This window comes from Acinonyx jubatus, chromosome C2, assembly GCF_027475565.1.
Source record: "Acinonyx jubatus isolate Ajub_Pintada_27869175 chromosome C2, VMU_Ajub_asm_v1.0, whole genome shotgun sequence".
NCBI classification, from domain to species: domain Eukaryota; kingdom Metazoa; phylum Chordata; class Mammalia; order Carnivora; family Felidae; genus Acinonyx; species Acinonyx jubatus.
The window spans coordinates 108,456,123-108,481,632 of NC_069384.1; the positions used below are offsets into that span (position 1 = coordinate 108,456,123).

A 25,510-nucleotide genomic window follows, 5' to 3' on the forward strand; every position below is an offset into this window, starting at 1 on the left:
TTTAGATATCTTGTGCTATATTTAAATAGCTTACTCTGTTATACTGTTATTATTAATAAATTCAATATTTCATATAGTTTATTTCTTTTCTCTATAAATTCATGAATCTGAATTCAAAAACTACTTATTATCTAATAAAAATATCACCATCTGGTGGTGACTCCTACAAACTGTAAATACATAATCCCTAAGACTCCCAGTTAATATAAACCCACATATAATCCCAAAGAGTTCCAAGAGTTGTGACTGACAGAGGCAACCATTTTGAAGACAGTAACCATCACAGTATTACTCAGAATGTAATAAAAACCATTTGGTTATGCAGTGTTTCAAAGCTTTTCTCAACGTGGTTTTTAGTATTGGTTTTCATAAACAGATTTTCTCTTAGTTTCTTATTTATTCTATTAAGTTACTTTCATTCATTTATTGTAACATTATATCATTATAGCATATAGAATGCCTGCTATATGCTAGAAATTGTTCTAGGTACTTAGGACTATGACTGAACAAAAACAACACACACATACACACTCACACATATATGTACATTTGTATGAGTCTGAACCAATTGCAAATTTAGAGAACACAGTCCACATAAGACTTCCCTCACTTCTGACTCCAAATCCAAATTTAGGGTATCCCAAAACCACTATCAGTTTCAATAATTAACTGAAACCCACAGAATTCACAGAAAGCTGTATTCTCACAGTTACAGTGCATTTCAGGGAAAGGATACAGATTAAAATCAGCCAAGAGAAGAATCACATATAGCAAAGTCCAGGAAAAGTCTAAATGTGAAGCTTCTGTTATCCTCTCCCCATGGAGTCATAGATAGCATTACTTTCAGCATCAGCGTATGATAACATATAGGGAATACTGCCAACAAGGAAAGCTCATTTGAATCCTGGCATCCAGAGTCTTTACTGGGGCTCCATCATGGTAGGGGTAGGGTAAAGCATGGTTGACAGCTCACATGACTAATTTCCAGCTCCTCAGGAAGTCAAGCTGATAAGGAATGACCCAAAACCCCTACTGTAAATCACACTGTTACTATTTGGCTGCTCCAAGGCACCCAGACAAACAAGATAGATAGATAGATAGATAGATCCATAGATAGATAGATAGATAGATAGATAGATATAGATAGATATCAGGTAATGCTAAATGTATTGATAGAAAGTAGGTACCAGAGGTAAAAATGATGAGGAAAAAAAAAAAATGAAAATAAAGGGACAGTGATGGAAGGAGTGTTTTTTCAAATACTTTAGTTAGGAAACACTTCACTGATAACATACTATTTCATCAGAGAGTTAAATAAAGTGATGAAACATGCTGTGTATCTAGGGAAATCATAGTTCTATCCAAGGGAGCATCAAGTTTCCAGAAGTAGGAGTATGCCTTTGGTATTTGATGAAACCATCCAGGAGGTCAATGTGAATGCAGAAGAGTGAGAGAAAAAGTAGTTGGAAATAAAGACAAATAAAAGCACAGAGAGGCAGACCATTAATGCCTTGCAGACCAGGTATGGACTTTGAATCTTTTTCTAAATGAGGTGGGAAGTGATCAGAGGGTTCTGAGCAAAGAAATGACACATCTGATTACAAAATCACAAATGACCACTGTCTGTTGTTGTCAAGGGGAAAAGGCGATACAAGTACAAATACGATTACAGAACAAACAGGAGGTTATTTTAATAGTCTGGGTTAGAGATGATATTTGCTAGAATTAGGGTGGTAGCAATAGAGATGGTGATGGTATCGTATTCTGATTCAATAAATAGGAAGGATTTCCTTGGTAACTACTTAAGTTACACATTTCTTTAAAAAAAAGTTTTTTTCGTTTATTTATTTTAGAGAAAGAGTGCACATGTGAGCTGGGGAGAGGGGCAGAGGGAGCAGAGAGAATCCCAAGCAGGCTCCATGCTGAGCTGATGCAGGGCTCGATACCACGACCCTAGGATCGTGACCTGAGCCAAAATCAAGACTTGGACGCCCAACTGACTGAGCCACCCAGATTCTCCACTTACATTTCTTAAATGTTTTTCTATGGAGCCTGTAATTTGAGGTAAAAAAATACCTCTGGCATCTATTTTCTGTTAATACCTTGGAATATCCCAATGTTTCTAATGTCCTCCACATATCACAGAGGCTAGAAGCCTGAAAACTACATTTTCCAGTCTCTTTTGCTGGCAAGTTTCAGATTTAGTGTCTGCTAGAAAGAGGAATTTGCACAAGATCTGGAAGACAGGGGTGCCTAGGAGGCTCAGTCAGTTCAGCATCCAACTTCAGCTCAGGTCATGATCTCACGGCTTGTGAGTTCGAGCCCCGCATCAGGTTCACTGCTGTCAGCATGGAGCATGTTTCGGAACTTCTGTCCCCCTCTCTCTCTGCTGCTCCCCCACTCATGCTCTCTCTCTCAAAAATGGATAAACATTAAAAAAAGAGAGAGACTTGAAAGAGTTGAAGAAAAGCAGCAGCAGTTAAAAGCTTTTAAAAGCAGTTAAAAGTAGTTGAGACTTTCTCTTCTAAGGTATGGTTCAGGGGTCTAGGCTCTTTCCATCTTGTAGCTCCACTCTTTCATTTTTATTATCATTATCCTCATCCATATTAAGCTGGCATAAGGGCAAAGGGCAGAGAGGATCCAGCAAGGACTGTTCCAGGGATGGCCTGGAAAAACAGCACCTCAATCACTGCTGCTTCTGCTACGCTGGAGACCTCTGGGTATACAGACATTCCTAACATCAAAGGATGTTAAGAAATAGACCTATCTGTGCAGAGGAAGAAGAAACCTAAATTTGGCAAACAGCTAGCTATCCAGTCTCTGACACATGCTATGACCCCACTAAGCACTAACACCACTAATACACCACACTCTATTAGAATGTAAATAGTGCCCCATCCCTGGTGTCACAAGATGCAGATGCATACCACAATCCAAGAATGGCACATCTTCCAGGGTTTGAGTTATCTGGTCTTGATTCTAGAACAGACTATACTGCTACAAACATAGATCAATTTGTGCATGTGATTTCTTCTCCAACTCAAGATACAAAAAAAAAAAATCATATTTGTATGTCTTTCCTACAGTCTTGGGATTTCAACTTCAAAATCCACAAAGAACACATACACAAATACAAAATCACATGTTCTTCTTGAGAATGAGCAGGAACTTGCTGGCACTGGGCAATCAAAACCCAAATACAGGGGCGCCTGGGTGGCTCAGTCGGTTGAGCGTCCGACTTCGGCTCAGGTCACGATCTCACGGTCCGTGAGTTCAAGCCCCGCGTCAGGCTCTGGGCTGATGGCTCAGAGCCTGGAGCCTGCTTCTGATTCTGTGTCTCCCTCTCTCTCTGACCCTCCTCCGTTCATGCTCTCTCTCTGTCTCAAAATAAATAAATGTTAAAAAAAAAATTAAAAAAAAAACCCAAATACAAAATGACCACAATGACAATCTTCTGCAATATTACATAGAATGATTTAGGTTCCTGGAGTCACATTATTTTGAAACAGTTTATTACAGAGGACAATCTGTACCTTTACATAAGCATAGTCTCACTGAGCAATTTTTCCAGAAAAAAAGAAAAAAAATACCTCAGGAGCAAATTTTAGTCTCCACCACTTAGCAGAAATGCAATCCCCAGAAGCTTTAAAATGTGAAGGTCAAAAAATATTAGGGTTTGGATAAATCCATGGTCAGCTGGTTACAGTAGTGAAGATACATAGCTACTTGCTTAAGTTTAAGAGTTCGTATTTCTATTATTTTTTATAGAGAAAAAAAGTATTAAAATTTGTTTTCTTAATACTCATTCAAAACATTTTTCCCTAAATTCCCAGATTGTCTGCTTACACTGGGCAGCGAAAAATCCACTAATTGAATTAGATTATGTAGTTTTCAAGGGAAAATATGTTATGCAAAACATTCAAGAAGATGTTTAACATGAATACTAAAATCCATTTTTCTTTCTTTTTATGAGAAGCAGATAGAATTAGCAGACAATGGCAGTAATTCATAGTTACAATGACAAAACATCTGGTTTGCATGGGATAGTCCCAATTTACAATTGTTTTCCTGGCATAACAATTAATAGTGTCCTCTTTAACTCTCACAGAATTGGACAATAAGTTATCCAATCACACTATAGTTGTGAAGCAAGTTATATCTAATCTAGGTGTTTTTCCCCCAAAACATAGGTAACCTATACTAATTAAAAAGGAAATAGGTAATGTCTACCAATTTGAGCCCCCAAATTTTATGTGACAAGATGTTCTATTGAGTTGTTTGATACTTTTCCAGTATTTTTCCTGATGTAAGAAGGAAACATTTTCTCCATGTCTCCCTACCTCCACCCCAAAACAGTCAGATCTTTACAGATCTAAGACTACTCTTATCAGCATGTCCCCTCTCCCCACCACCAAGAAGAGGTCAGAGTCCATTAAGGATTCCATTTTCCAAGGGGAACACTAAACAAAATTCCCATCCAGTCCCTCATGAATATTAGACCCATGAAAAATTATGCTAGAGTTGTTTCACAGGGTTGGGGTAAAGAAAATGGAGAATGAGAGATTTCCTGAGATTGGGAAAACTGGTAGTTTCCCATAATGGTGTGGTCTTGTGTGGCTCACCCTAGCTGCCATCTTGGGAGTCACTGGACTGGGAGGTCCATGCCTGTGGGAGTTAGATACCAAACGCCATGGGTGTGAATGCAATAGTTTTGCATTCTGTGCCCAGCCCATGATTAGTGGAGATTACATTTAAGAAAGACATCTTTCAGCATTCCCAGAGCACAGCACAAAGCAGAGCATCAGCAAGAGTAACAATGGCAGTTATAATGAGTCAGTCATTCCTTTTGTTTTCTGGCATTAGGTAACCTAAGAATTCTTATTAGTTCCAACCAAAGCAGGAAAAAAAAAAAAGTACCAACTGATACTTTTCTTCCCATTTGTTCTAAAGTGTATGTCTAAAGCAATAGCCTAAAGCAATACCATACTATTTCATGCTGAAGAAGTCAGGAAAACACGGTAATTTTAAATTTATAACTAAGATTCTGCTTAGGATCAACAAACATGAGGGGAAGGAAAATAATAGAATTTATCAGGAAATAGAGATCACACTACCTCTCTCTCTGGGGTTTTCATAAGGATTGTATGAAATATGGAATATCATATTACTTTCCTATTGCTGCCATAACAAATTGCCACAAAGTTGGAGTCTTAACACAAATTTACTACTGCACAATTCTGTGGCACAGACTTTTGATAAGATTCTCACTAGGCTAAAATTTAGGGTTTGGCAAGGTGTATTCCTTTCTGGAGGCTCTAAGGGAGAATCCATTTCCTTTTCCAGCTCTAGATGCTGCCTACATTCCATTACACAGAGCTCATCCAGATAACCTAGGATAATGTCCCCATTTTAAGGTCAGCTGATTAGCAACCTTAATTTCCCTTGGCCATGTAGTTTAACATATTCACAGGTTTTAGGGATTAGGATGTGCACATCTATGAGGGTCACATTCTGCAGACCATAAATGTGAATTGCCTGGCCCAATACCCAGCAAATGCGAAGCAACAAATAAACATTAGTTCTCTTTTCCACTTACTCTCTGTTCAGGCTGCCTTAACAAATACCCCAGGTTTCAGTGGTATTAAACCACTTTAGGGGCATCTGGGAAGCTCAGTCAGTTAAGCCTCTAACTCTTGGCTTCAGCTCAGGTTGTGATCTCACAGCTCATGAGTTCGAGCTGTGCATCGGGCTCTGTGCTGACAGTGCAGAGCCTGCTTGGGATTCTCTTTCTCTCCCTCTCTCTCCATGACACCCACCCCCCCACCCCCCCTGCAAGCTCTCTCTCTCTCACTCTTAAAATAAATAAATAAAAACTTAAAAAAAGCCACTTTATTGGTTTAATAAGTAAATACCATGTTTAAATAATTAAGTACCACTTATTTATGGTATTATTCTGGCTTAAACAACAGAAATTTATTTCTCACAGTTCTGGAGGCTGGGAAGCCCAAGATCAAGGTGCCAGCAGATTTGTTCTCTGGTGAGAGCACCCTTCCTGGCTCCTACATAGCCTCTTTGTCCACACATGCCTTTCTTCTGATGAAAGAAAGGATAAGCTCTCTGGTATCTTTTCTTATAAGGACACTAATCCTATCAGATTAGAGCCCCAATTCCATGAACTCATTTAATTTCTTTCCTTAGAGGCACCATCTCCAAATACAGCTACACTGGGGGTTAGAGCTTCAACATATAAATTTTGAGGAGACACATTCAATTCATAACACTTTCTCACCTAACAACCCACACTATCTCCTTCAAATTTTGCCGCGACCATCCCCAATATGCCTACTCAATCTTACCTACTGAACAATTCACATACTTGTCATATAGGTATGCCCAATGAATTTCAGTACATTTATTGGAACTATTCAATAGTTTTAATCATATTTGCCAAGGACTACCAAAATGTGTCTTGTCTGCTCTCTCTGTGCCTTTAACTCATGTAGTCAACCACTTTCTAGACATCTGTATTTGGATATTTCATAGGCTCCTCAAACTCCACATGTATTATTTAGACACATTAACTCAACCCTTCAAGTCCAAAAAAAATCCTCCTCATCTAGTGTTCTTCATCTCAAGATATGGTACCTTCTTATTTGGTAGTCATTCAAATCGTAAACTCAAGGGTTATCTGACCACTTCCTCTATCCATATCAAGTGAATCATCAAATCTGACATATTTATCTCCAAATAACTCTTGATCCCAGTCCTTCCCATGTTCCATCTTGCCTCCACTAAACCACAGCCTGTTAACTAGCCTCTCTATATCCACTTTTGCCTCCTCCATTTCTTTCTATTCAAAACAGCCAAAAATAATCAGTCTCCTACTTAAAGTTTACTGTTGTTCTCTATGTGGTATATAAGTTCCTCCATGCTTATGCTCCTTTCTACCTCTTTGGTCTTCTCCAACAGTCTTTAAATTTCAGTGTAGAGTTTTCTCAGTCTCCAATATTTTATCATTTCCCCTCATACACATTGTTTCCTCCACCTGGAATAATCTCTCCCCTTCCTCATTAGTCTGGCTAAAGTCTACTTATCTCAAAAGTCACTGCTTAACCTCTAGTGCTTTAAAAAGGACTTACCTGACTCCAAAATTAAGTTATTTTGCAGTAACATCTATGGCTGTTGGGAAGAAAAATCTTTTCCTTTACTCTCTTAGGTTTACTTCTTAGAGGCCTGCAAATTAAAATGACAAAAGACAGATTAACAAGGAAAGAGACAAATTTAATCACATACCCATGGGACTTCATACAAAAATGTGTTTCAACAGATGGGTAGAACAGATGGCATATACACCATCTTAATAGGAGAAGAGGAGGAGGAGAAAGGCGCTCATGGGAAAATACTTCTAGGAAGGAAAAATGGGCTCTTACGAAATACATGGGATATATAACAGTTTTGTGGCAATGCCTGCTTAGCCTGCTTAACATTGGAATGCTGACTTCTAGTCTCCAGTGATAAGTCCATCTTATCAGTTCCTCTCCCAGGGGAAGGGGTTTATGACAATTGAGTTCTTTTGAATCCTTCTGAGAGGCTCTGCTTTTAGGAAGTTCCAAGATTTCAGGAATTGAATGCCTCTGCTCAAAGTAATTTTTATGCCACAGAGGTGTATTCTGGACCCCTTCAAAGCATACAGCGTTTTCCTTTCTTACCTCACTGCACAACCATTTCTTTTGCCTTTATCTTCTCAAGACGGTAAGCAAATGAAAGATGGTGCCACACTTGTCGTGTTCAGTGAGTATCCCTAGCACCTTTAAATCAGTGAAAATATGTAAATGAACTGGATGTCCCCTAGTGAACCTAGTGTCCCCTGCACCCTATTGGATAAAGGCAGTAAATAATGACAATCCTTTAAGAAAGGCAGGGGCAGTTTTATATTTATGTATTTCAAACTGGTGTCAGGCTGTTTTCAAGATGTAGCTACCAAAAAACCCAAAAATATGAACTCATTTCATTTCTTTCAAGACTTTTAGGAGAAAACGCATCGATCCACAGTTTCTTTTACTGTGTCAACAGATGTTTACTATCCACGGCCTAATTGGACGCAAATTCCGGATTTAATCATGGATAATAAGAAAGTAAAAAGTAAAACCTATTTCCTCACATGTTTGGTGTAGGTAAGGAAACCCGCGAGCCTTTTGCTCCCTCTCCCTCCAGAGGTACAAAAATAGAGGACTGCGGGCACACCAAAGAAGACTTCACCTGAGCCAACTTCCTGATAACAGATGTCGTCCTCCCTGACGTCACCGGAAACAGCTACTTGTGACGCTCCAATAGCCCTCCCTCTCGCGCTGGGCGCCGGAAGCAAAACGGAAGTGGACGTGCACTAGCTTCCGGGCCCGGACGCCATTTCTAGCGGTTGCAGGTTCTCACGAGTTGTAGTCTGCTGGGACAATGAGCTATGACTACCATCAGAGCTGGGGCCGCGATGGCGGGCCCCGCAGCTCCGGCGGGGGCTATGCGGGAAGCTATGGAGGGGGCCATGGAGGGAACCGAGGCTCTGGAGGCGGCGGCGGCGGCGGAGGAGGAGGTGGTCGAGGCGGCCGAGGCCGACATCCCGGGCACCTGAAAGGCCGCGAAATTGGCTTGTGGTATGCGAAGAAACAGGGTCAGAAGAACAAGGAAGCGGAGAGGCAGGAGGTAAATCTGAAACTCGATAGTGGAGAGGGATGAGGCAGGACAGGCTTTTTCCCTTCCGCCGCCCCTCACCTTTTCGTTTTTTGTTCCTTGACTCATGCATGTGCTGTGTGAAATGAAAATCAAGTGTGCAAAGGTATTATGCTACAACTTCCGGTAGCGGATATTATGTAGTTTAACATTAGCCATGCTCATCTGACCTGGAGCAGTTAGGATTTGTGCAGGCTGGATGTATATTTTGCTTTAAGGACGTGAGAACTGTGAACAAAACAAATGTTAAATTCACGTCCTATCGGAAGTTAACTTCATTGGGGTATCACTGTGTTAGTATCTCTGGCCGCCCTTTCCCTTAGAAAAATTTTGGTCACTTTTATTTAAGTTTTTTGCCCAAAGAGTTCGAAAATAGCGGCCTTCTTGATACATACAAGTTTGCGCGGAATAAAAGCTGTCAAGTACTATTTTGAATGTAGATCGCTCAGAAGAATAGCCTAGCTTTCATATTTAGCATTAAAAAATAGCCACAAATCCAGGTTTTTTGTTTTTATGTTGGGCTGGGGAGGTTTCTGATGAGTAGCAGCTCCTCTTTGAGAAGGAAACGTGGGATCCTAGAAATAGGAGATGTTTCAAGAGATTATTTAGTCTCTTCGCGTTGGTAATTGCCCGGCCCATTTGGTTTGTGTCTTGAAGATCTGTAGTAAGGAAAGCATTAAAGTTCGCTGAGTGGCTTATTTTAGTTTAGTTTTTTTTTTTTTTTTTTTTTAATTAAACAGAAGCTTTCTTACTATAAGCCTGAGAACAACATTTTAGTAACTTCATTAAAAGCACCTTTCATGTTAGGTACTGAATGTATGTAATTAAGTTCTCATTTAGGCTTCTGCTTTTAAATTATTCCATTTCTTTATTTTTCTTTTATCCGTGTCATTTTCATCAAAATGATTTTTTGGCACTATCCATTTATCTTCACACCTTATCACCTTCTCTTTAAAAAATATATATACGTACATGTTTGTCAGCCCAAAATTAACTTGTTCATTGAGAAGACTTTTTTTTTTTTTTAAATGAAGGGGAGCACATCTAAGTCATCTTGACATTGCAAGGATAATTGGCTGATTGCTATAAAAGGATGTGCACAGTAACTAAAAAAGTTACTCTCTATCAAGTTTTATTTAACTCACATTATGGCTGTTGCCCTGGGGATCTAAAGAAACATGATACTGGGAAATATGATATTGGTTGGGAAAATATGCGAACAGATGAAAAATTTAATCAGGAAAAATTGCTCATTATTTCCACCTGAAGCTAGTTGTGTTATGGATCATTCTGAATGGAATTCTGGATTTCTACCCCTCCCCAAACCTTCATTTTAGTAAATGTTACTACCATTTATTCACTTGCAACTCCCAAACAGGATTTATCTTTAATATTTCTCTTTCATTTCAGCAAATCTGCCTGCTGTTTTTATAATATATCCCAAATCCAACGACTTGTCTCCACAGCAGTTACCATAGATCAAGCCACTATTTTGTTCAGTGTTCTTGGCCTCCTAACTAGTCTTTTGGCTCCCACTCCTGCTCTCCACTGAGTCTGTCCTTTGTAGAACCACTCACAGTACTTTCAAAAGCAAAAAGTAGATTGCCTCATTCTCTAGCTCACAATTTGGGATTGGAAGCCAGGTCACATCTGTCTGAGTTGAATATATTTCAGTTGCATTCTAACATGTTTTACAGGAATCTTGGTAATATAGCTTCAATATACTACTATGTTTCCCTCTGTGTACTTAACTCTCTGAGCCCATGTTCCCAATCTGATGTAATTGTAGCTTTTGTAAATATACTTCTATTTTTGCTTTGTACTAAGATTCTTCTACCATTCTCTCTAAAATGCATCTCCGTCTTCTCTATCTCAATATGACCATTTTTCAATGATTGGCTCATCCTACCTTTTGTTTTTTTTTTTTGACCACCTTCAGCCATATATGATTGCTTCCCAATTTCCCTAACTTTTAATTTTTAGGTAATCCCTATGTTTACAAAGTTACCACATTCTAACAATGTGCTCTTTTTCTTTCAATTTTCATTTTTTAAATTAATGATTGATATGTTTGAGACACTATCTTAAGCACTGTATTAATAGGGTGTAGGCCCTACCTTAAAGAAATTGTGGTGTTAGGGGCTGTTACAGGGATAGTTTACAATGTTAAAATATTAAAAGGAGAATGTGGATTATCATCTAACTCAGACTAGGAAGAATGTAGATTTTCCAGAGGAAATAACTCTTAACGTGAAACTTAGAAGATAGCGAAGTGTGTATGTTTGGAATTGGGGGATTTGGAAAGGGATTCTCAGGCAGAGGCAGCAGCACGTGCCACAACTTAGAGGTCAAGAGGAACATGTTCAAGGAACTGAAAGAATAAGAGCATGGGTGTTGGAGTGTGGTGAGATGAAGGCAGAGCAGTGGCTTTCAAACTTGTTGACAGTTTCCCACAGGAAGAAATATATGTTAATATGCAGCCTAGTGTACAGGTATGTATAACTGAACAAAAAGTTTCATAAAATGATAATTATCTGTACATTGCTCTGAGTGTGGTGTTGATATCTTTTTTGCTCTTTTTTTTAATTGATATAATGATTCTTTAATATAATTTTATAAGCAACAATCTGAAAAGCCTGGTACTAGAAAAATAAGCAGCACCTTGAAATTCATTGACTTGCCCCTAGGAACTCCTGTAAGCCATTAAAGCATTTGAAACAAAATAAATTATTGAGTATGTGTTTAAATTCATTTTCATACCAGTATAGAGAATGAACTGAAAAGAGGCAGTTCTGGGACAGGGAGACCAGTTAAGTAGCCTTTGCAGTAATTAAGGTGAGAAATGATAGCTTAAATTAGTACATGAAGATGGATGGAAGAAAGTGGACAGATTAAAGCAATTTAGGAGATTCAGAAGTGATTTTATCTGGGAGGGAAGGGGAAAGCAAGTATGTATTAATAAATGACATGTTTATGACTATATAAGAAACAGGCTTGATGGAGGAAGATAGACTCAGCTTAAGGACCCTGAGTTTGATGTTGTAGGGCATAAAAGTGAGGATTTCAGGGAGGTAGGAGGCCCTGTGGATCTGATGCCTAGAGAAATCTAGATTGGCAGTTCGTGGTCCTAAGGATAGTAGGTCCTATGGATAGTGAATGGAGAAGACAAGTGGGTGCAGGCCTAAATTCTATAGATCATTGTTTTTCAGACTTGAAAGTCTTGGCACCTTGGGACGAGGGTGGAGTGAGAGATTCTATTTTCCTGACAGAATCCCAAATGGTGTCAGTGTTGCTAGTTTAGAGATCACTAGGGTTCAGTGTAGAGTAAGAAAATTTAAGGGTTGGAGTAAGAGAAGTTTCATAGATTCTTATCTAGGAAGGAACAGCCAGAGAAGAGGAAAATAAGGTGGGTGTTTGGAATCCAGGAGCAGTGTTGAAGGCAGCAAAGGGTGTATGAAAAAAGGAAAGTAATCAAATAGTGGCAAATGCTACAGAGATGTCAAGTAAGGTCAGAACTCAGAGTGCCTATTGGATTTAGCAACAAGGTCCTTGGCAACTTTAATGAGAGCCCTTTCTGTGGAGTGGTGGAGGTAAAAGCCAGATTGCAGGGGGCTGACTAGTGAAGGAGAGGTGAAGAAATGGAGAACTTTTCAATCAGTTTTACTGTGAAGAGGAGAAAGAAAAATAGGGCAGTATCTGATAGGGTTGGCTGGATTCAAAAGAGGATTTTGTGTTGTAGAAGTAAAGAGATTTGGGAGGCCTCGGTGGCTCAGTCTGTTAAGTGACCAACTCTGATTTCCTCTCAGATCATGATCTCGTGGCTCCTGAGACCCAGTCCGGCTCCAAACAGACAGTGTGGAGCCTGCTTGGGATTCTCTCCCTCCCTCTCTTGTCTGCCCCCACCCCTGATGTGCACACACTCTTTCTCTGTCTCACAAATAAATAAACGTTTTTTCTTTTTAAGGTAAAGAAATTTGACTCTATTCCTGTTCATGTACTGATGGTAGGGAGTCAGTGGAGAGGAAACGTTTATCAGGTAGATTAAATTATGCTGCAGTAGTAAACAGCCTCCAAATCATAGGGAGCTATAACAACAACAAAGGTTGCTTTTCTACTCAAATTACTGGACCATTGGGAGTTAGGTTGAGAGTTCTCCTTATGAGAATGGCTCACAGAGCTCCACCCATCTGAAAAGTAGCTGGTTTTGGTGGCAGCTGGAGGGAATACAGTAAATTGCCCTGATTCTTAAGAGACTCCTGTTTACATTTCTCTGGCCAGTAAGTCACATGGTCATGCTTACGTCATGGGTGGGAAAATGTACTTCTACCATATACCTGGAAAGAGGCAAACCAGAATATTGATCAGTAGGCTAATGACTACCAGAGAGAGATTTAGGAAAGGAATGTAAATCTCAATAGAAGGATTAGCCCTGAGGAGGTGAAAGGAATTATTGGACTGCAGAGTTTAGTGGAGAGATCAACCTTAAGCAGGAAAATGGCCTCCCAATTCCATTAACGGGAAGGAAGAGAACAAAGGATAGATTCTGATACAGGTGGACTTGGGTTTGGTGGCAATCAGTTGAGGATTTTTCCATTTGTTTTTGTTTTCTTTGTGAAATGGTGAGGGTAAACAGGAAGGTGGTAATGGTTTAAAATAGTTGCACACAATTAGAAGCTAATAAACGTAGACAATTTGTTGGGTATCACTGTGGATCTTCTTTGCCAGGAATTTATGACTAAAAGCAAGGATATTTGAGGTTGTCCAAAAAAGGGGAAAACAATAAAAAAATTAAATGCGCTGATAAAATAGTCATGACACCCAAAACATGATTGAGATTCTCCATGCTTGAGGGGTGAGGTAGAGTGAAGGGTGATACCACTGGTAGAAGATTAGGAGGAAGTAACCTACCAAAAAAAAAGGTTAGATCCATGTTTGGAATTTTGGCACTCCTAAAATCTCCACTGCCCATAGCCTCTGGAGCCTCGTTGTGGGAGAACCTTGTTAAAAACAATTTATAGGAGGTATAAGTTGTGTTTTTATTAAAAAGTATAAATTATTGGGCGCACCTGAGTGGCTCAGTCAGTTAAACGTCCGACTTTGGCTCAGGTCATTATCTCACAGTTGATGGGTTTGAGTCCTGCATCAGGCTCTGCCCTGAATGACTCAGAGGATGGAGCCTGCTTTGGATTCTGTCTCTCCCTCTTTCTCTATCCCTTCCCCTGCTTGTACTTTGTCTCTCTCTCAAAAATAGGTAAACATAAAAAAAAAAGTATAAATTATGTTTTCAGGGACTTTTTCATTTTTCAGTCATCCTGCCTTTTTTGTGAATATCTAAAACTCATACAGCAAGGTGAGAAGAACTTTTGTTCTGCTAGTAGAGATAAAAAAAAAACTTCAAAATATAAGGTTTTGTTTGGTTGAAGAAATGCTATTCTGTGACTTTCAATTGGAAATAAATCATTCTTCAGAGAAGAAGTGCTTAATCTGTCCCATTTTGAAAGTGAACAGAAGAAACAGTGCCTTTGGGTGGTTGAGGTGTTGGGAAAAATTAAGGAAACTTTGCTTGATAATGACTTTATGTCTTGGGGTTCCTTCCTAGAGTAGTCTTTAATCATTAAAATGCCCTGTAGTTTCTGACTGCCAAGAAAAAACTCGATAACCATTTCATGTAGGTATACAAAGCAATAAATGTTAACATGTGCTGAGGACATTACAGAATTCAAAGTATAGGGCAGAAATGTTCCAATAATGAAACTCTGTGTTGGGTGTCCCCAAGACCACTCAGGTTCCGTAATTTACTAGAAGGAATTGCAGAACTCTGAAGAGCTGACATATGCAATGTTTTGGGGTTTTTTACAGCAGATCTTTACAGATTAAAATCATCACAGGTAAAAAAGATGCATAGAGCAGTCTAGGAGAAACCAGGTACAAGCTCCTAGTCTTGGTGGAGACTACATACCCTATACTATGAAGAGATACATTAGTCTGATATATAAACCATTTTAACGAGATTTTCATGCTGTATAGTTAAAAAAAAAAATGATGGGCTTTAGTACCTGTCAATAAACAGATTTTGCTCTAACCTGTACTTCCTTACGGCTTTCCTATCAGCCAGAGTTTGGACTTTTTAATTGTATAAGCATAATGATTGTTTTAGTAAACTTTTCAGTTAAGTTGCAGAAGTCTTCTGGAATTTCCCAGAGATCTGCTTGTATTCTTTTTGTGTATTTCTTTAAAGAGAAAAATGGATTTAACACAAAAGTCATGCACATTCATTGCAAAAAATAGATTCAGCCATTCATCCTTTTGGCAAACTTCTCTGCATCATCTACTACTGTGTGTCAGAAATACATCTGGGGCCCCTGGGTGGCGCAGTCGGTTAAGCGTCTGACTTCAGCCAGGTCACGATCTCGTGGTCCGTGAGTTCGAGCCCCGCGTCAGGCTCTGGGCTGATGGCTCAGAGCCTGGAGCCTGTTTCTGATTCTGTGTGTCTCCCTCTCTCTGCCCCTCCCCCGTTCATGCTCTGTCTCTCTCTGTCCCAAAAATAAATAAACGTTGGAAAAAAAAAAGAAATACATCTGGGGGCGCCTGGGTGGCTCAGTGAGTTAAGTGTCCAACTTTGGCTCAGGTTATGATCTCACGGTTCGTGGGTTTGAGCCCCGTCTTGGGCTCTGTGCTAACAGATCAGGGTCTGGAGTCTGCTTCGGATTCTGTGTCTCCCCTCCCCTGCTAGTGCTCTGTTTCTCTGTCTCTCAGAAGTGAATAAACAAACAAACAAAAAAATACATCTGGAAGACATACTGCAAAAATGTAGGATATAAAGTGAATAATCTATTTCAATATTAATAATAATGAAAATAAGATTGTGCTGCATATATTTTCTACGACTGTTTTTTTTTTTTTTTCATTTAATATCTTGGTCGTCTTTCCTGTCTGCACACTTGAGGAAAAATCTACCCTCTCTTAACTACTCTGTTTAAATTCAACTAGTTACAATGTACAATTATAAAAGAACAGTTGTAAAAGTTCTTGTTCTTACTGTGTACAGTGTAATTCCTATCCTGTCCGGTATTGTTTGTTTAATTCTCTTCTGAAGCAGCTACATCATCACCATATTGGAGCATCTTCATGAATGTTGATCAATTTTATTTATTTCCTCTGAGCTCAGCCTTCTTCCTAACGTATTCATCTTTTTACTGTAAGAACTTTAAAGTGCTCATTGCCACCAAATATTATTTCCAGTTTTCAATTAGCTTTTTTTTAAACCAAACATTTGTGTTTTAGTAACTTTAATTGTATCTTTGAAAATTTCAGACAAAAATTTATAATAATCAGTATGTGAGAGGGTAGAAGAGAAAGGAACCGAAGTTGTAGTAAGGGATGTAAATGTACTTTCTTTGCCAGTTATATTGCAGCTAATTTTATAGGTATATATAGCAGAAAAAGGATATATACAAAAATATTAACATTAGGTCTGTGAAGTGAAATTGGACTAGAGCACCTGGTAGGGCAATTTTAGGTTTCATATGAATGTTGGATATGTATATATCTGCTCTTTTGTTTTAGTTATCAAATGATTTTGTACATGCTTTCTAGTGTTGATAAGGATACTGTTTGCTTTGCACAAAATAGAGAGCCGTAGTACACATGGATGAACGTCGAGAAGAACAAATTGTGCAGCTGCTGCATTCAGTCCAAGCTAAGAATGATAAAGATTCGGAAGCACAGATATCCTGGTTTGCTCCTGAAGATCACGGGTAAAGCAAAACACATTCTTTTAAAGAATGGACCGAGTTAACACTTCTTTCATAGCCTTGGCTAGGGGGAAAAAAAGATAATAAAAATAACCTCTTTAGACTCTTCAATAAGTGAAATTTTACCTTGAAGTAAGCCTTTTTCTTACATAGACTGACTCTCTTTGGTGGTAGATTGAAAAAAATCCAGATGGCACATTCATTCCACAGAAAGCTAAATGGTAGGAATAGTCTATTTGGATATGTGATCATTATTAAGTGATTGTTTATTGTTTTCCTTTTCACCATCTTTGTATTTCCAAAATTCTGGGAGAAATCTGTAAGAAGTTAAATTGTTGCCATTTTAGGATGATTACGGGGGCTGTACCATTTAGAGGAAAAATTAAGAGAGGTTTTTCTGGGGCTGTATAATGTAGCATCCCATTTATAAGCACTCAGAAATGGTGGCAGGAAGAAAATGGAAGTTGTGAAATGAAGCTTAGAAAAATCAGAAAAATACGGTAAGTCATTGCAATGGAGGGATGACTTACGTGAATTTTAATTTTTTTAGCTACCCAAGGAATAACTTGTATGGTAATATCTATTTACAAGGAGGAAAACTTTGAATTCATTATAAAAATCTAAGTATTTTCAAAATTGATCTAAGAAAGAATAATAGCTGGTGATTTTAAAATAAATAGCATATTGTTTTGTTTCAGGGCTGTAGCAGCTCTTCATTTAACCTTTTATCATTTTTTTATTTTGTCAAAATAGTTACGGGACTGAAGCTCCTGCTGAGAGCAAACCAAACTCAGAGAAAAAACTTGAGGACCAGGAAAAGAAATTGATAAATCAAGAAAAGAGGACATTTAGAATCAGGGACAAATATATTGACCGAGATTCTGAGTATCTCTTGCAAGAAAATGAACCTGATGTAACCTTAGACCAACATCTATTGGAAGATTTACAAAAGAAAAAAAGTGACCCTCGGTATATTGAAATGCAGGTAATGGAAAGCAAGATGTGGAAAAAGTTTTTGTCATTTCTTCTCACACTTGATAAAAATATATTTACGTTTAGAAGTAGCTACGTGGTATAGATCAGTGGTATTTCTATAGACTGTTCTCTGTGGGGATTCTTTGTCTTATACCAGAGAAAAGCATTGGGAGTGGAATTGCATATAACCTACAGCAGCTTACATAGTGAGGGGAAGAAATCAGCTGAACCTTTCTTGGACAGTTTTGTGAGATGTCGTACAAGACAAGGTGGTTGGAACTGTAAGGTGTCTAGACCATTTAATCCAACTCCTTCCTTTTACAGATGATAAAATTAAATACCCCAAAGTTATGATGTACATATGTTCACCAGCATTTTAAAGATAAGACTGACAAGAACAAAATTCTTCTGAGTTTTTCAGTATGTTCTTTCTATGGTAGGCAAGATATTTTTAGGTCCCTTCCTGTTAAAACATAAAATTTACGCTTTGTGGATATTCTAGAGATAGATGTAATAAAATGTTCACGTGTATTTCTTTTAAGAGAAAATGAGGAAATTCTGAGGGCCACATCTTTAATATGCAAATATGTATTACTCTTTGTGAGAAAGGCAGAATATCACCTGTCCCATAGGAAAGAAAGGATCCATTGACTGTCGTTGATCAGGTTGGATATCCTGATTAGAACAGTTGAGGTAAAGGGGCACCTGGATTGCTCAGTCGGTTAAGTGTCTTGACTCTCGGTTTTGGCTCACTCATGATCTCACAGTTTCATGAGTTTGAGCCCTGCATTGGGCACTGCACTGACAGCACAGAGCCTACTTGGGATTCTTTCTCTCCCACTTTCTCTGCCCCTCCCCTGCTCATGCTGTCTTTGTCCCTCTCAAAATAAATAAACTTAAAAAAATTATTTAAAAAAAAAAAAGTGGGGCACCAGGGTGGCTCGGTCAGTTAAGCGTCCAACTTCAGCTCAGGTCATGTCATGATCGCAGGTCTGTGAGTTTGAGCCTCGTGTCGGTCTCTGTGCTGAGAGTTCAGAGCCTGGAACCTGCTTCAGATTCTGTGTCTCCCTCTCTCTCTGCCCCTCCCCTGCTCATGCTTTGTCTCTGTCTCTCAAAAATGAAAAAATTAAAAAAACAAAAAGTTGAGGTAAGGTTGTCCAGAGGGGAATTGTGTAATTTTTTGATGCCTATGTATGATTCCAGGACAGGAGACTTCAAGTTTAATCATTTCAGATTATTGTGGTTGAGAGCAGAGCTTCTTTTATAGCCTTAGGAAGAAGGAGATTTAGCTCCTATCTCTCTGCTTTGTTTGGAGGACGGACTCACATATTAAAAATGTGTGAGTGATCCAGTAAGGAAGTTAGGGGAAGAAATGTGTAAAACATTCTTCCTATTGGCTAGACACTTACAAACACTTCACATGTACTACATCATTTAAACCTCCCAACAACCCTGTGTAAGAAATTCTGCATACTTGTGATGGAGAGGGGAAAATACCTTAGGTTAAGTGACCTATCTACAGTTGCACAGCTAGTAACGGAATCCAGTCTAAAATTCAGATGTGTTGGGTGCCTGGGTGGCTCAGTTGGTTGAGCCCCTGACTCTTCTTTTCAGCTCAGGTCATGATCTCACAGTTGTGCCATCAAGCCCTAGGTCATGTGGAACCTGTTTGGGATTCTCTGTCTCCCTCTCCTTTTGCCCTTTCTTTGCTTGTGCTCTTGCTCTCTCAAAATAAATAAAATAAAAAATAAAATAAAAGTTAGATGTGCTTAAGAGCTCAACTTTTTAATCCTTTTTGGTAATATGCCATTGTTATGATTTATTTAATAAACATTAATTTTCCATTTTTTACATGTCTGTCATTGTGCTGTGTTTTCTGAAGACTAATAAGACATTTCCTGTCTTCAAGCAGCTTATAATCTTCATTGCCTCATATCTCAGGGTTACAGCCAGAAATGAGGAAATAGAAGGGTTGTCTGTCTTGATAAAGAATATTGGGTTGTAACTATCTTCAGCATTTACATATTTAGAAAGCAAATGTGGTTAATGCTAGTTTCAAATTTAATGGGAGAGCTTCTATATATTTATATATTGAGATGGTTACATTGAAGTACATGAAGTACTTCTAGAAATCATTAAATGGTTTTAAATAATGCATTATAATAAAAAATTACCAACAAAAGTGTGGCAACTTGTTTCAAATTGCTAGAATTCATTCACGTCATCACATTGCCTTGTTTTTTATGATACTGAGAATTACCTGACTGACCATAACCAAGCAGGCATATATAGCATAGTTAATAATGCTAATATATATATAATGTTAATGTATTAACAATGTGTTATATATATAACACTAATATACAATATATAGCGTATAGTTAGTAATGCTACCCTGTATATTTGAAAGTTGCTAAGAGCTTAAAAGTTCTTGTTATAAAGAAAAAAATTGTAAATATGTGTGATGATGGATATTAACTAGACTTAACTGTGGTAATCATTTCATAGTACAAGAAGATACTGAATCATGTTATACACCTGAAACTATTATAATGTTGTATGTCAATTACATCACAATAAAATAATAGTGGGGGATTTTTTTTTATTCTCCTATTTGACAAATCAAGTAGGCAAAAGATGAGGGCAATATTTCAAGAAATAAAAATTTTTGAAAAATGGCAATAATATACTGGATTACCTGGGACAGTTCTAATTTTACTGCTTTTTTTTTCTTTTTAATAAAGGAAGTTTATTAAAGCTATGGTTTGTTTTTCCATGTTATAATGTACCTAGGTCATTGTAAACCATAATACTCTTAAGTATATGTCATTTTCATGTAGTGTAGGTTTTCAGAATTGCAAAGACATCATCAAATAAAAGATACAGGAGTTAATCATTTCTTCTTGGGTGTTTCAGTTGCAATTCACCAAAAATTAAGTAGCTTATATGTGTCAGAAACTGCTACTTTTTATACAAAGGTTTTTCATTCAGATTCCTTGCAACCTTATGAGATACAACCTTTGAGGGATTCAGGATCCAGGTTTGTCTTAAGATCTTAGCTCTTAAATGGTAGGACCAGATTTTCTTCACATATTACTTGTTTTATGTATTTATTTATTTATTTTTTTAATGTTTATTTAGTTTTGAGAGACACAGTGACAGAGTGAGAGCAGGGGAGGGGCAGAGAGAGAGAGGGAGCCACAATCCAAAGCAGGCTCCAGGCTCTGGGCTCTGGGCTATCAGCACAGAGTCCGACATGGGGCTTGAACCCACGAACTGTGAGATAGTGACCTGAGCTGAAGCCGGACGCTTAACTGACTGAGCCACCCAGGTGCCCCACATGTTACTTGTTTTCAATTTTCTTTGATTCTCAAAGGCAAGTACCCATAAGTAAGTAATCTGTACCAGTGCCTTATGGATTAGTAAATGGTGGATTGATGGGTGGGAAATGAATTGTGATAGCAAAACAAATCTAAGATGAATATATAAAACAAACAAACGATGGTAAAAGTAATTTAGGGACTACAAGAATGCTATATTAGACGACAGATTGCATTTTACTGCCGCTTTAACTCAAAGAAAGTGTCTCCACTCTGTTGAATGTAATGGAATTCTCTTTTTCAGTGTTTTAAAAATAAAGGGGATTGTTAAGTTCATGAGTTCTTTTTTATAAAAATTCTTTTTTAAGTCTTGATACTTGACATAATCAATGAAGTAATAATATATTGGGATTCTAGCATATTTGTGATATATTCTGATTACCATGATTGTAATTTGATTCTTTTGTGAAAATTAACAATTGTTTTTAATTTTCAGCATTTCAGGGAAAAGCTGCCTTCATATGGAATGCAAAAGGTAAAATAAATAATATATCCTTTAATTTGCAAAATACTTAAAATATAATTCTTTTAAGATCTATATCAAAAAATACAAACTAAAGAACTTTCCTCTGAAGGATATTATTGAAAGTTCATTTTATTCTTTTGAATTTTTGAAAGACCAAAAGAAAAAAATGGTCATGAAACCATTTTCCTGAACTTTTCTCATTTCTGTCTAAAATGAAATGTTTAGAGCTTTAAGAAAAATAGAATTTTCACATGTAAGTTATCTTGGGTAAATACCCTTACTCCTAATTTGAGACCAAACATTTTAGTTAAAATTGAGACTACTGAAAATAGAGTACTTTAGTTAATTTATTATGCTTTATTACATAGTTACCTTATAGAGAGTAATACAGTTCTCCATCCTACTCTGTTCTCTCAGCCTTACTTTGTTTTGATTAAAGTTTTGGTTAAGTACCACCTGCCACAGTGTTTTTTCCTCCCTTAGGCTGGTGTAAATTCTTGAGGACAAAGTGTTCACTATGTATTACTTGACTCAGAGACCCCCCCCCCCCCAGTAAATATTGAATGAATTAATTACATGCTGTACAAGCTATAATTTCATTGTTTAAACTTGGAACTTGTTCTGATATATGTATAGTGTGTTAGAGTAGATGGGAAAATTTTTAAAGGTGAGTTTTCAAAATGTAGATAAAAATAACCTCCAATACTACTTTGAAGTAGTAGGATGGTCTTATTAATACAGTGAATATTACTATTAAAAATATTAGTGTTTATCTAAAAGTTTTAAGAAAGACCTTCCCCAAATGTGAGGTTTTCCAGATATTTGAAGTTTACCCCTTTGATTTAGGTATTTACGAACTTTAATTATTTGAAAGGAAATAATTATAGACTTCCTTGTTCTCTGGAACAGCATACAAAACTTGTTCTGCAGATTAAGCCGTATTGTTTGAGTTTTGATATAACCCCTTAATGTCTTCAGTAGTTGGTTGGGTATTGGGATTTTTCTTGTACTCAGTAGTCCTACACTCAGCATTCTTTTTAATTAATGTTTATTCTTAGGTGTAGAACTTACAGCTGTCTCTTCTAGTTCTTGTTGGTGTGTTTTCCTTTCATAGTGCCTTGTGTTTGTTTTTTTCATAATTTGATGCTGCTTTTCTCTTGAAAACAGGTAGACCCAGATATACAAACTGTCAGCATTGCATTTAACAAAATTTTAAATGCATTAATACCTTTGTTAAAAATGGTTACCTTCAGTTTGATGGTATTTTGATTACTACTTTTTCAGAGTTAGTCACTATGTGATGTTCTTCAACTTATTTTCCATTTTGAAATAGGAATTGGTGAATATGATTGATAACCATCAAGTAACAGTAATAAGTGGTGAAACTGGTTGTGGAAAAACTACTCAAGTTACTCAGTTCATTTTGGATAACTACATTGAAAGAGGAAAAGGATCTGCATGCAGGATAGTTTGTACTCAGCCAAGAAGAATTAGTGCCATTTCGGTAAGTAATGTCTCACTTTTTAAAATTCCCCACTTTATTTTCCATCCTCCTAGTCTTGCTGGAACTAAACTGCTTTGAAGGTTTGTAATGGTTCTTAAATAGATTTAGGATGTGTTGTTTTGAAACTAAATATTTGGTAGTAAAGACCAAAATCTTGAATGACCTCTTACAATAGATGTTCATGAGTTTAAGATAAATTATAAATTCAGGTAAATTTTAGTATAAAATTAGAAGAAGAGAAAGCTGATAAATTTTTGTGGGATTATAAACTCCAAATAATCCCCATCAGTATAGATGCTTTAAATGTTACCACTTGATTCATTCAGCATTGTTTTTTGGTTCTCAGATTGTTTTTTCAGTATGTAAGAACACTGATGGTGAAAGCAGGAAGCCTTGCATATTTTAGCTGCATTTTAAATTTTTTAATGCAATTGCTCAATAAGAGGGAATTTATCATAAAAATTAAGATACTATTTTAGGTTTATCCTATTAATACTTTTAGGTACATGTTTATTACAAACAAACAGCATTTCTGTTTGTTTAGTTAGATGACCTAGTTAAATGTATGGGTTATGTATTTTTTAATATGTTAGGGGTTTCTTGCAACATTTGATGGGTATAGTGAATTTATTTCAGTGTTACATGGTTTTTTGTGTAAATTTAAATTATAAAGATTTATGGTTATGTTTAGTTGTATGATACTGCTATTTATCATCTCCAGGTCATTTAATAAAGAATTTGGTTAGAGACTGTATTACCAATTGTGACAATATTTTGGAGGAAATAACAGTATACATTTAAACTATGATTTCTAAAGAAAGTACAGTAGTCTTTTTGGTAGAATCATATTTCTAGAAATTATATAAGATGACAGAATGGCAAAAAAGAACCACTTTTGGTATAGTACAATTATATAGCTAGATTTAAGTAAGTTAAAAATATGATCAATTTTCACTAATATAATATTACACATATATATTGACAGTGGGAAGAAATCTAGGTTATTTTTTGTTTATTTTTCCAAGATCTGTTGGTACTTGAATGGGCAATTTAGTAAGTAATAAAAAGTGAAATAGTGGCCTAACTCAGTGTATACAGGATGTACTGACTGGAAAGTTTTATTTCCGAAGTATTGTTTCTTAATTATGCCATTTTCTATTTCTAATCTCATAAATCACTGTTCTGTCACAAGATGTCTATTGGTTACTTTTAGTTACATAAATCCGTATTGGATTATCAATTCCAAGTTAATTTTTGGCAGCCATAACTTTTAGAACAAAACCAAGAACCAGGAATGAAGCAACACCAATCTCTACCAAAAACAAAATCTCGAGGAACAAAAAGTACCAACATGTATTTGCCCTCAAATTATATACAGGTTTATAAGTTTAGATCATGATTTCTAACTGTTTTAGAAAAGTTCAAAAGAAAGGCAGAGATGAATGAGAGGATGCTATATAGAAAGGCAGTTTGAAAATAGCGATGAGAATTTGCCTTGAAGGGCTTTTTAAGAGAAAGTGAAAAGTCAACGTAAGAGGCAGTAGTCTGCAGCTTTTAAGGGACAATACCCGGTTTTAGAACCCTTGAATTTTAGTATCTGTCCCTTTTTTTAACTCCTGAAAATCTGATGAACATTTTTTCAGAAATCCCAGATTTTATGGAAGTTCAAGATATTTGTCCTAAAGGAAATCCTATTTTCTTTGTAAATGTCTTTTATTTTGATTAAAGGTTGCAGAGAGAGTGGCCGCAGAAAGGGCCGAATCTTGTGGCAATGGTAATAGTACCGGATACCAGATTCGTCTCCAGAGGTAAAGAATGTTCACCTCTTGTATACAGGTAGATTTTAGTGAAACTTTGAAGTTAGAGATTCAAAAGAAAGATTTCCCCCTATTTTTATGTTGATTACTATTAAAATTAACATTTAAAGTAACTGCAGCATAGGAAGCTTGCAAACTACAAACTCCTGTTTGGATTGTCTTTTTTTTAAAGTGTGCTTTTATATTATTAAATGACTAGAGAAATAACTTACCTGGATATACATTAGTAGATCATCACTGCACTTGAAAGGAGTTGCTGTCTTGTATCTTTTGGTACCACCATCCACTGCCATCCCTTCCCCCCCGCCCCCCCCCCCCCCCCATTGACTTTATTGATTTTGGTATCTTTAACTTACCGTATATCTGTAGTCCTTTTCTGGAGCTCAAGATTCCATTTAGCTTTTTAAATGAACTGATTTTTCAGTCACTGAACAGAAATTTAGGCCCCTAAGTGTTGTTTTCTGAATGTTAATGGTTATGCCTTTAAAAAGACATCATTGATGTATCGTGACAGTGAAAATAATGTATAGTGAACTTGAATGTAGTATTTCCCATTACTCTGTTGCAGTAAGCATTCCTATAACCAAAAAGTTAATTGTGAAGATTTTCTTTTAAACTTTTGTGGTACTTAGTAATTTGTTTAGTAAAGACACTAAAACCAAAACTCATCTCCTGTCTTTCATTCACAGTCGGTTGCCAAGGAAGCAGGGTTCTATCTTATACTGTACAACAGGAATTATCCTTCAGTGGCTGCAGTCAGACTCGTGAGTATGTTTCACTTCAGGACAGACAGTTAGTTAGTTAGACATTAGCAAAAGATGTCAGTATTAAATTGGATTTTACTAATTGTTAAAGTAGAATGGTTCCGTTTTTGAATTTTGTACTAAGTT

At 37.0% G+C, this 25,510-nt stretch overlaps 1 protein-coding gene and 1 long non-coding RNA gene across 4 annotated transcripts in view; one reads left to right on the forward strand and one right to left on the reverse strand.

Annotated features, from left to right (window-relative positions):
* LOC106974863 (uncharacterized) overlaps positions 1-8,337 on the reverse strand; it is a 342,416-nt gene extending 334,079 nt beyond the window's left edge. For 2 of the 3 annotated variants that reach the window (XR_003420874.2, XR_008297916.1), the window contains exons 1-3: positions 8,162-8,337; positions 7,710-7,808; positions 7,140-7,233 (exon numbers count right to left, since the gene is read on the reverse strand). This is a non-coding gene — a long non-coding RNA (uncharacterized LOC106974863). The remainder of the gene's footprint in view (positions 1-7,139; positions 7,234-7,709; positions 7,809-8,161) is intronic. The other variant, XR_008297917.1, reaches the window with a different exon arrangement.
* Positions 8,338-8,436: 99 nt separating this feature from the next.
* The window catches only part of DHX36 (DEAH-box helicase 36), a 50,883-nt gene continuing 33,809 nt past the window's right edge, over positions 8,437-25,510 (forward strand). The window contains exons 1-7 of the mRNA XM_015072150.3: positions 8,437-8,697; positions 16,357-16,481; positions 17,232-17,463; positions 21,270-21,308; positions 22,633-22,803; positions 24,532-24,611; positions 25,310-25,384. Of these exons, the coding sequence (XP_014927636.3) occupies positions 8,452-8,697; positions 16,357-16,481; positions 17,232-17,463; positions 21,270-21,308; positions 22,633-22,803; positions 24,532-24,611; positions 25,310-25,384 (968 nt within the window). The 5' untranslated portion in view covers positions 8,437-8,451. The remainder of the gene's footprint in view (positions 8,698-16,356; positions 16,482-17,231; positions 17,464-21,269; positions 21,309-22,632; positions 22,804-24,531; positions 24,612-25,309; positions 25,385-25,510) is intronic.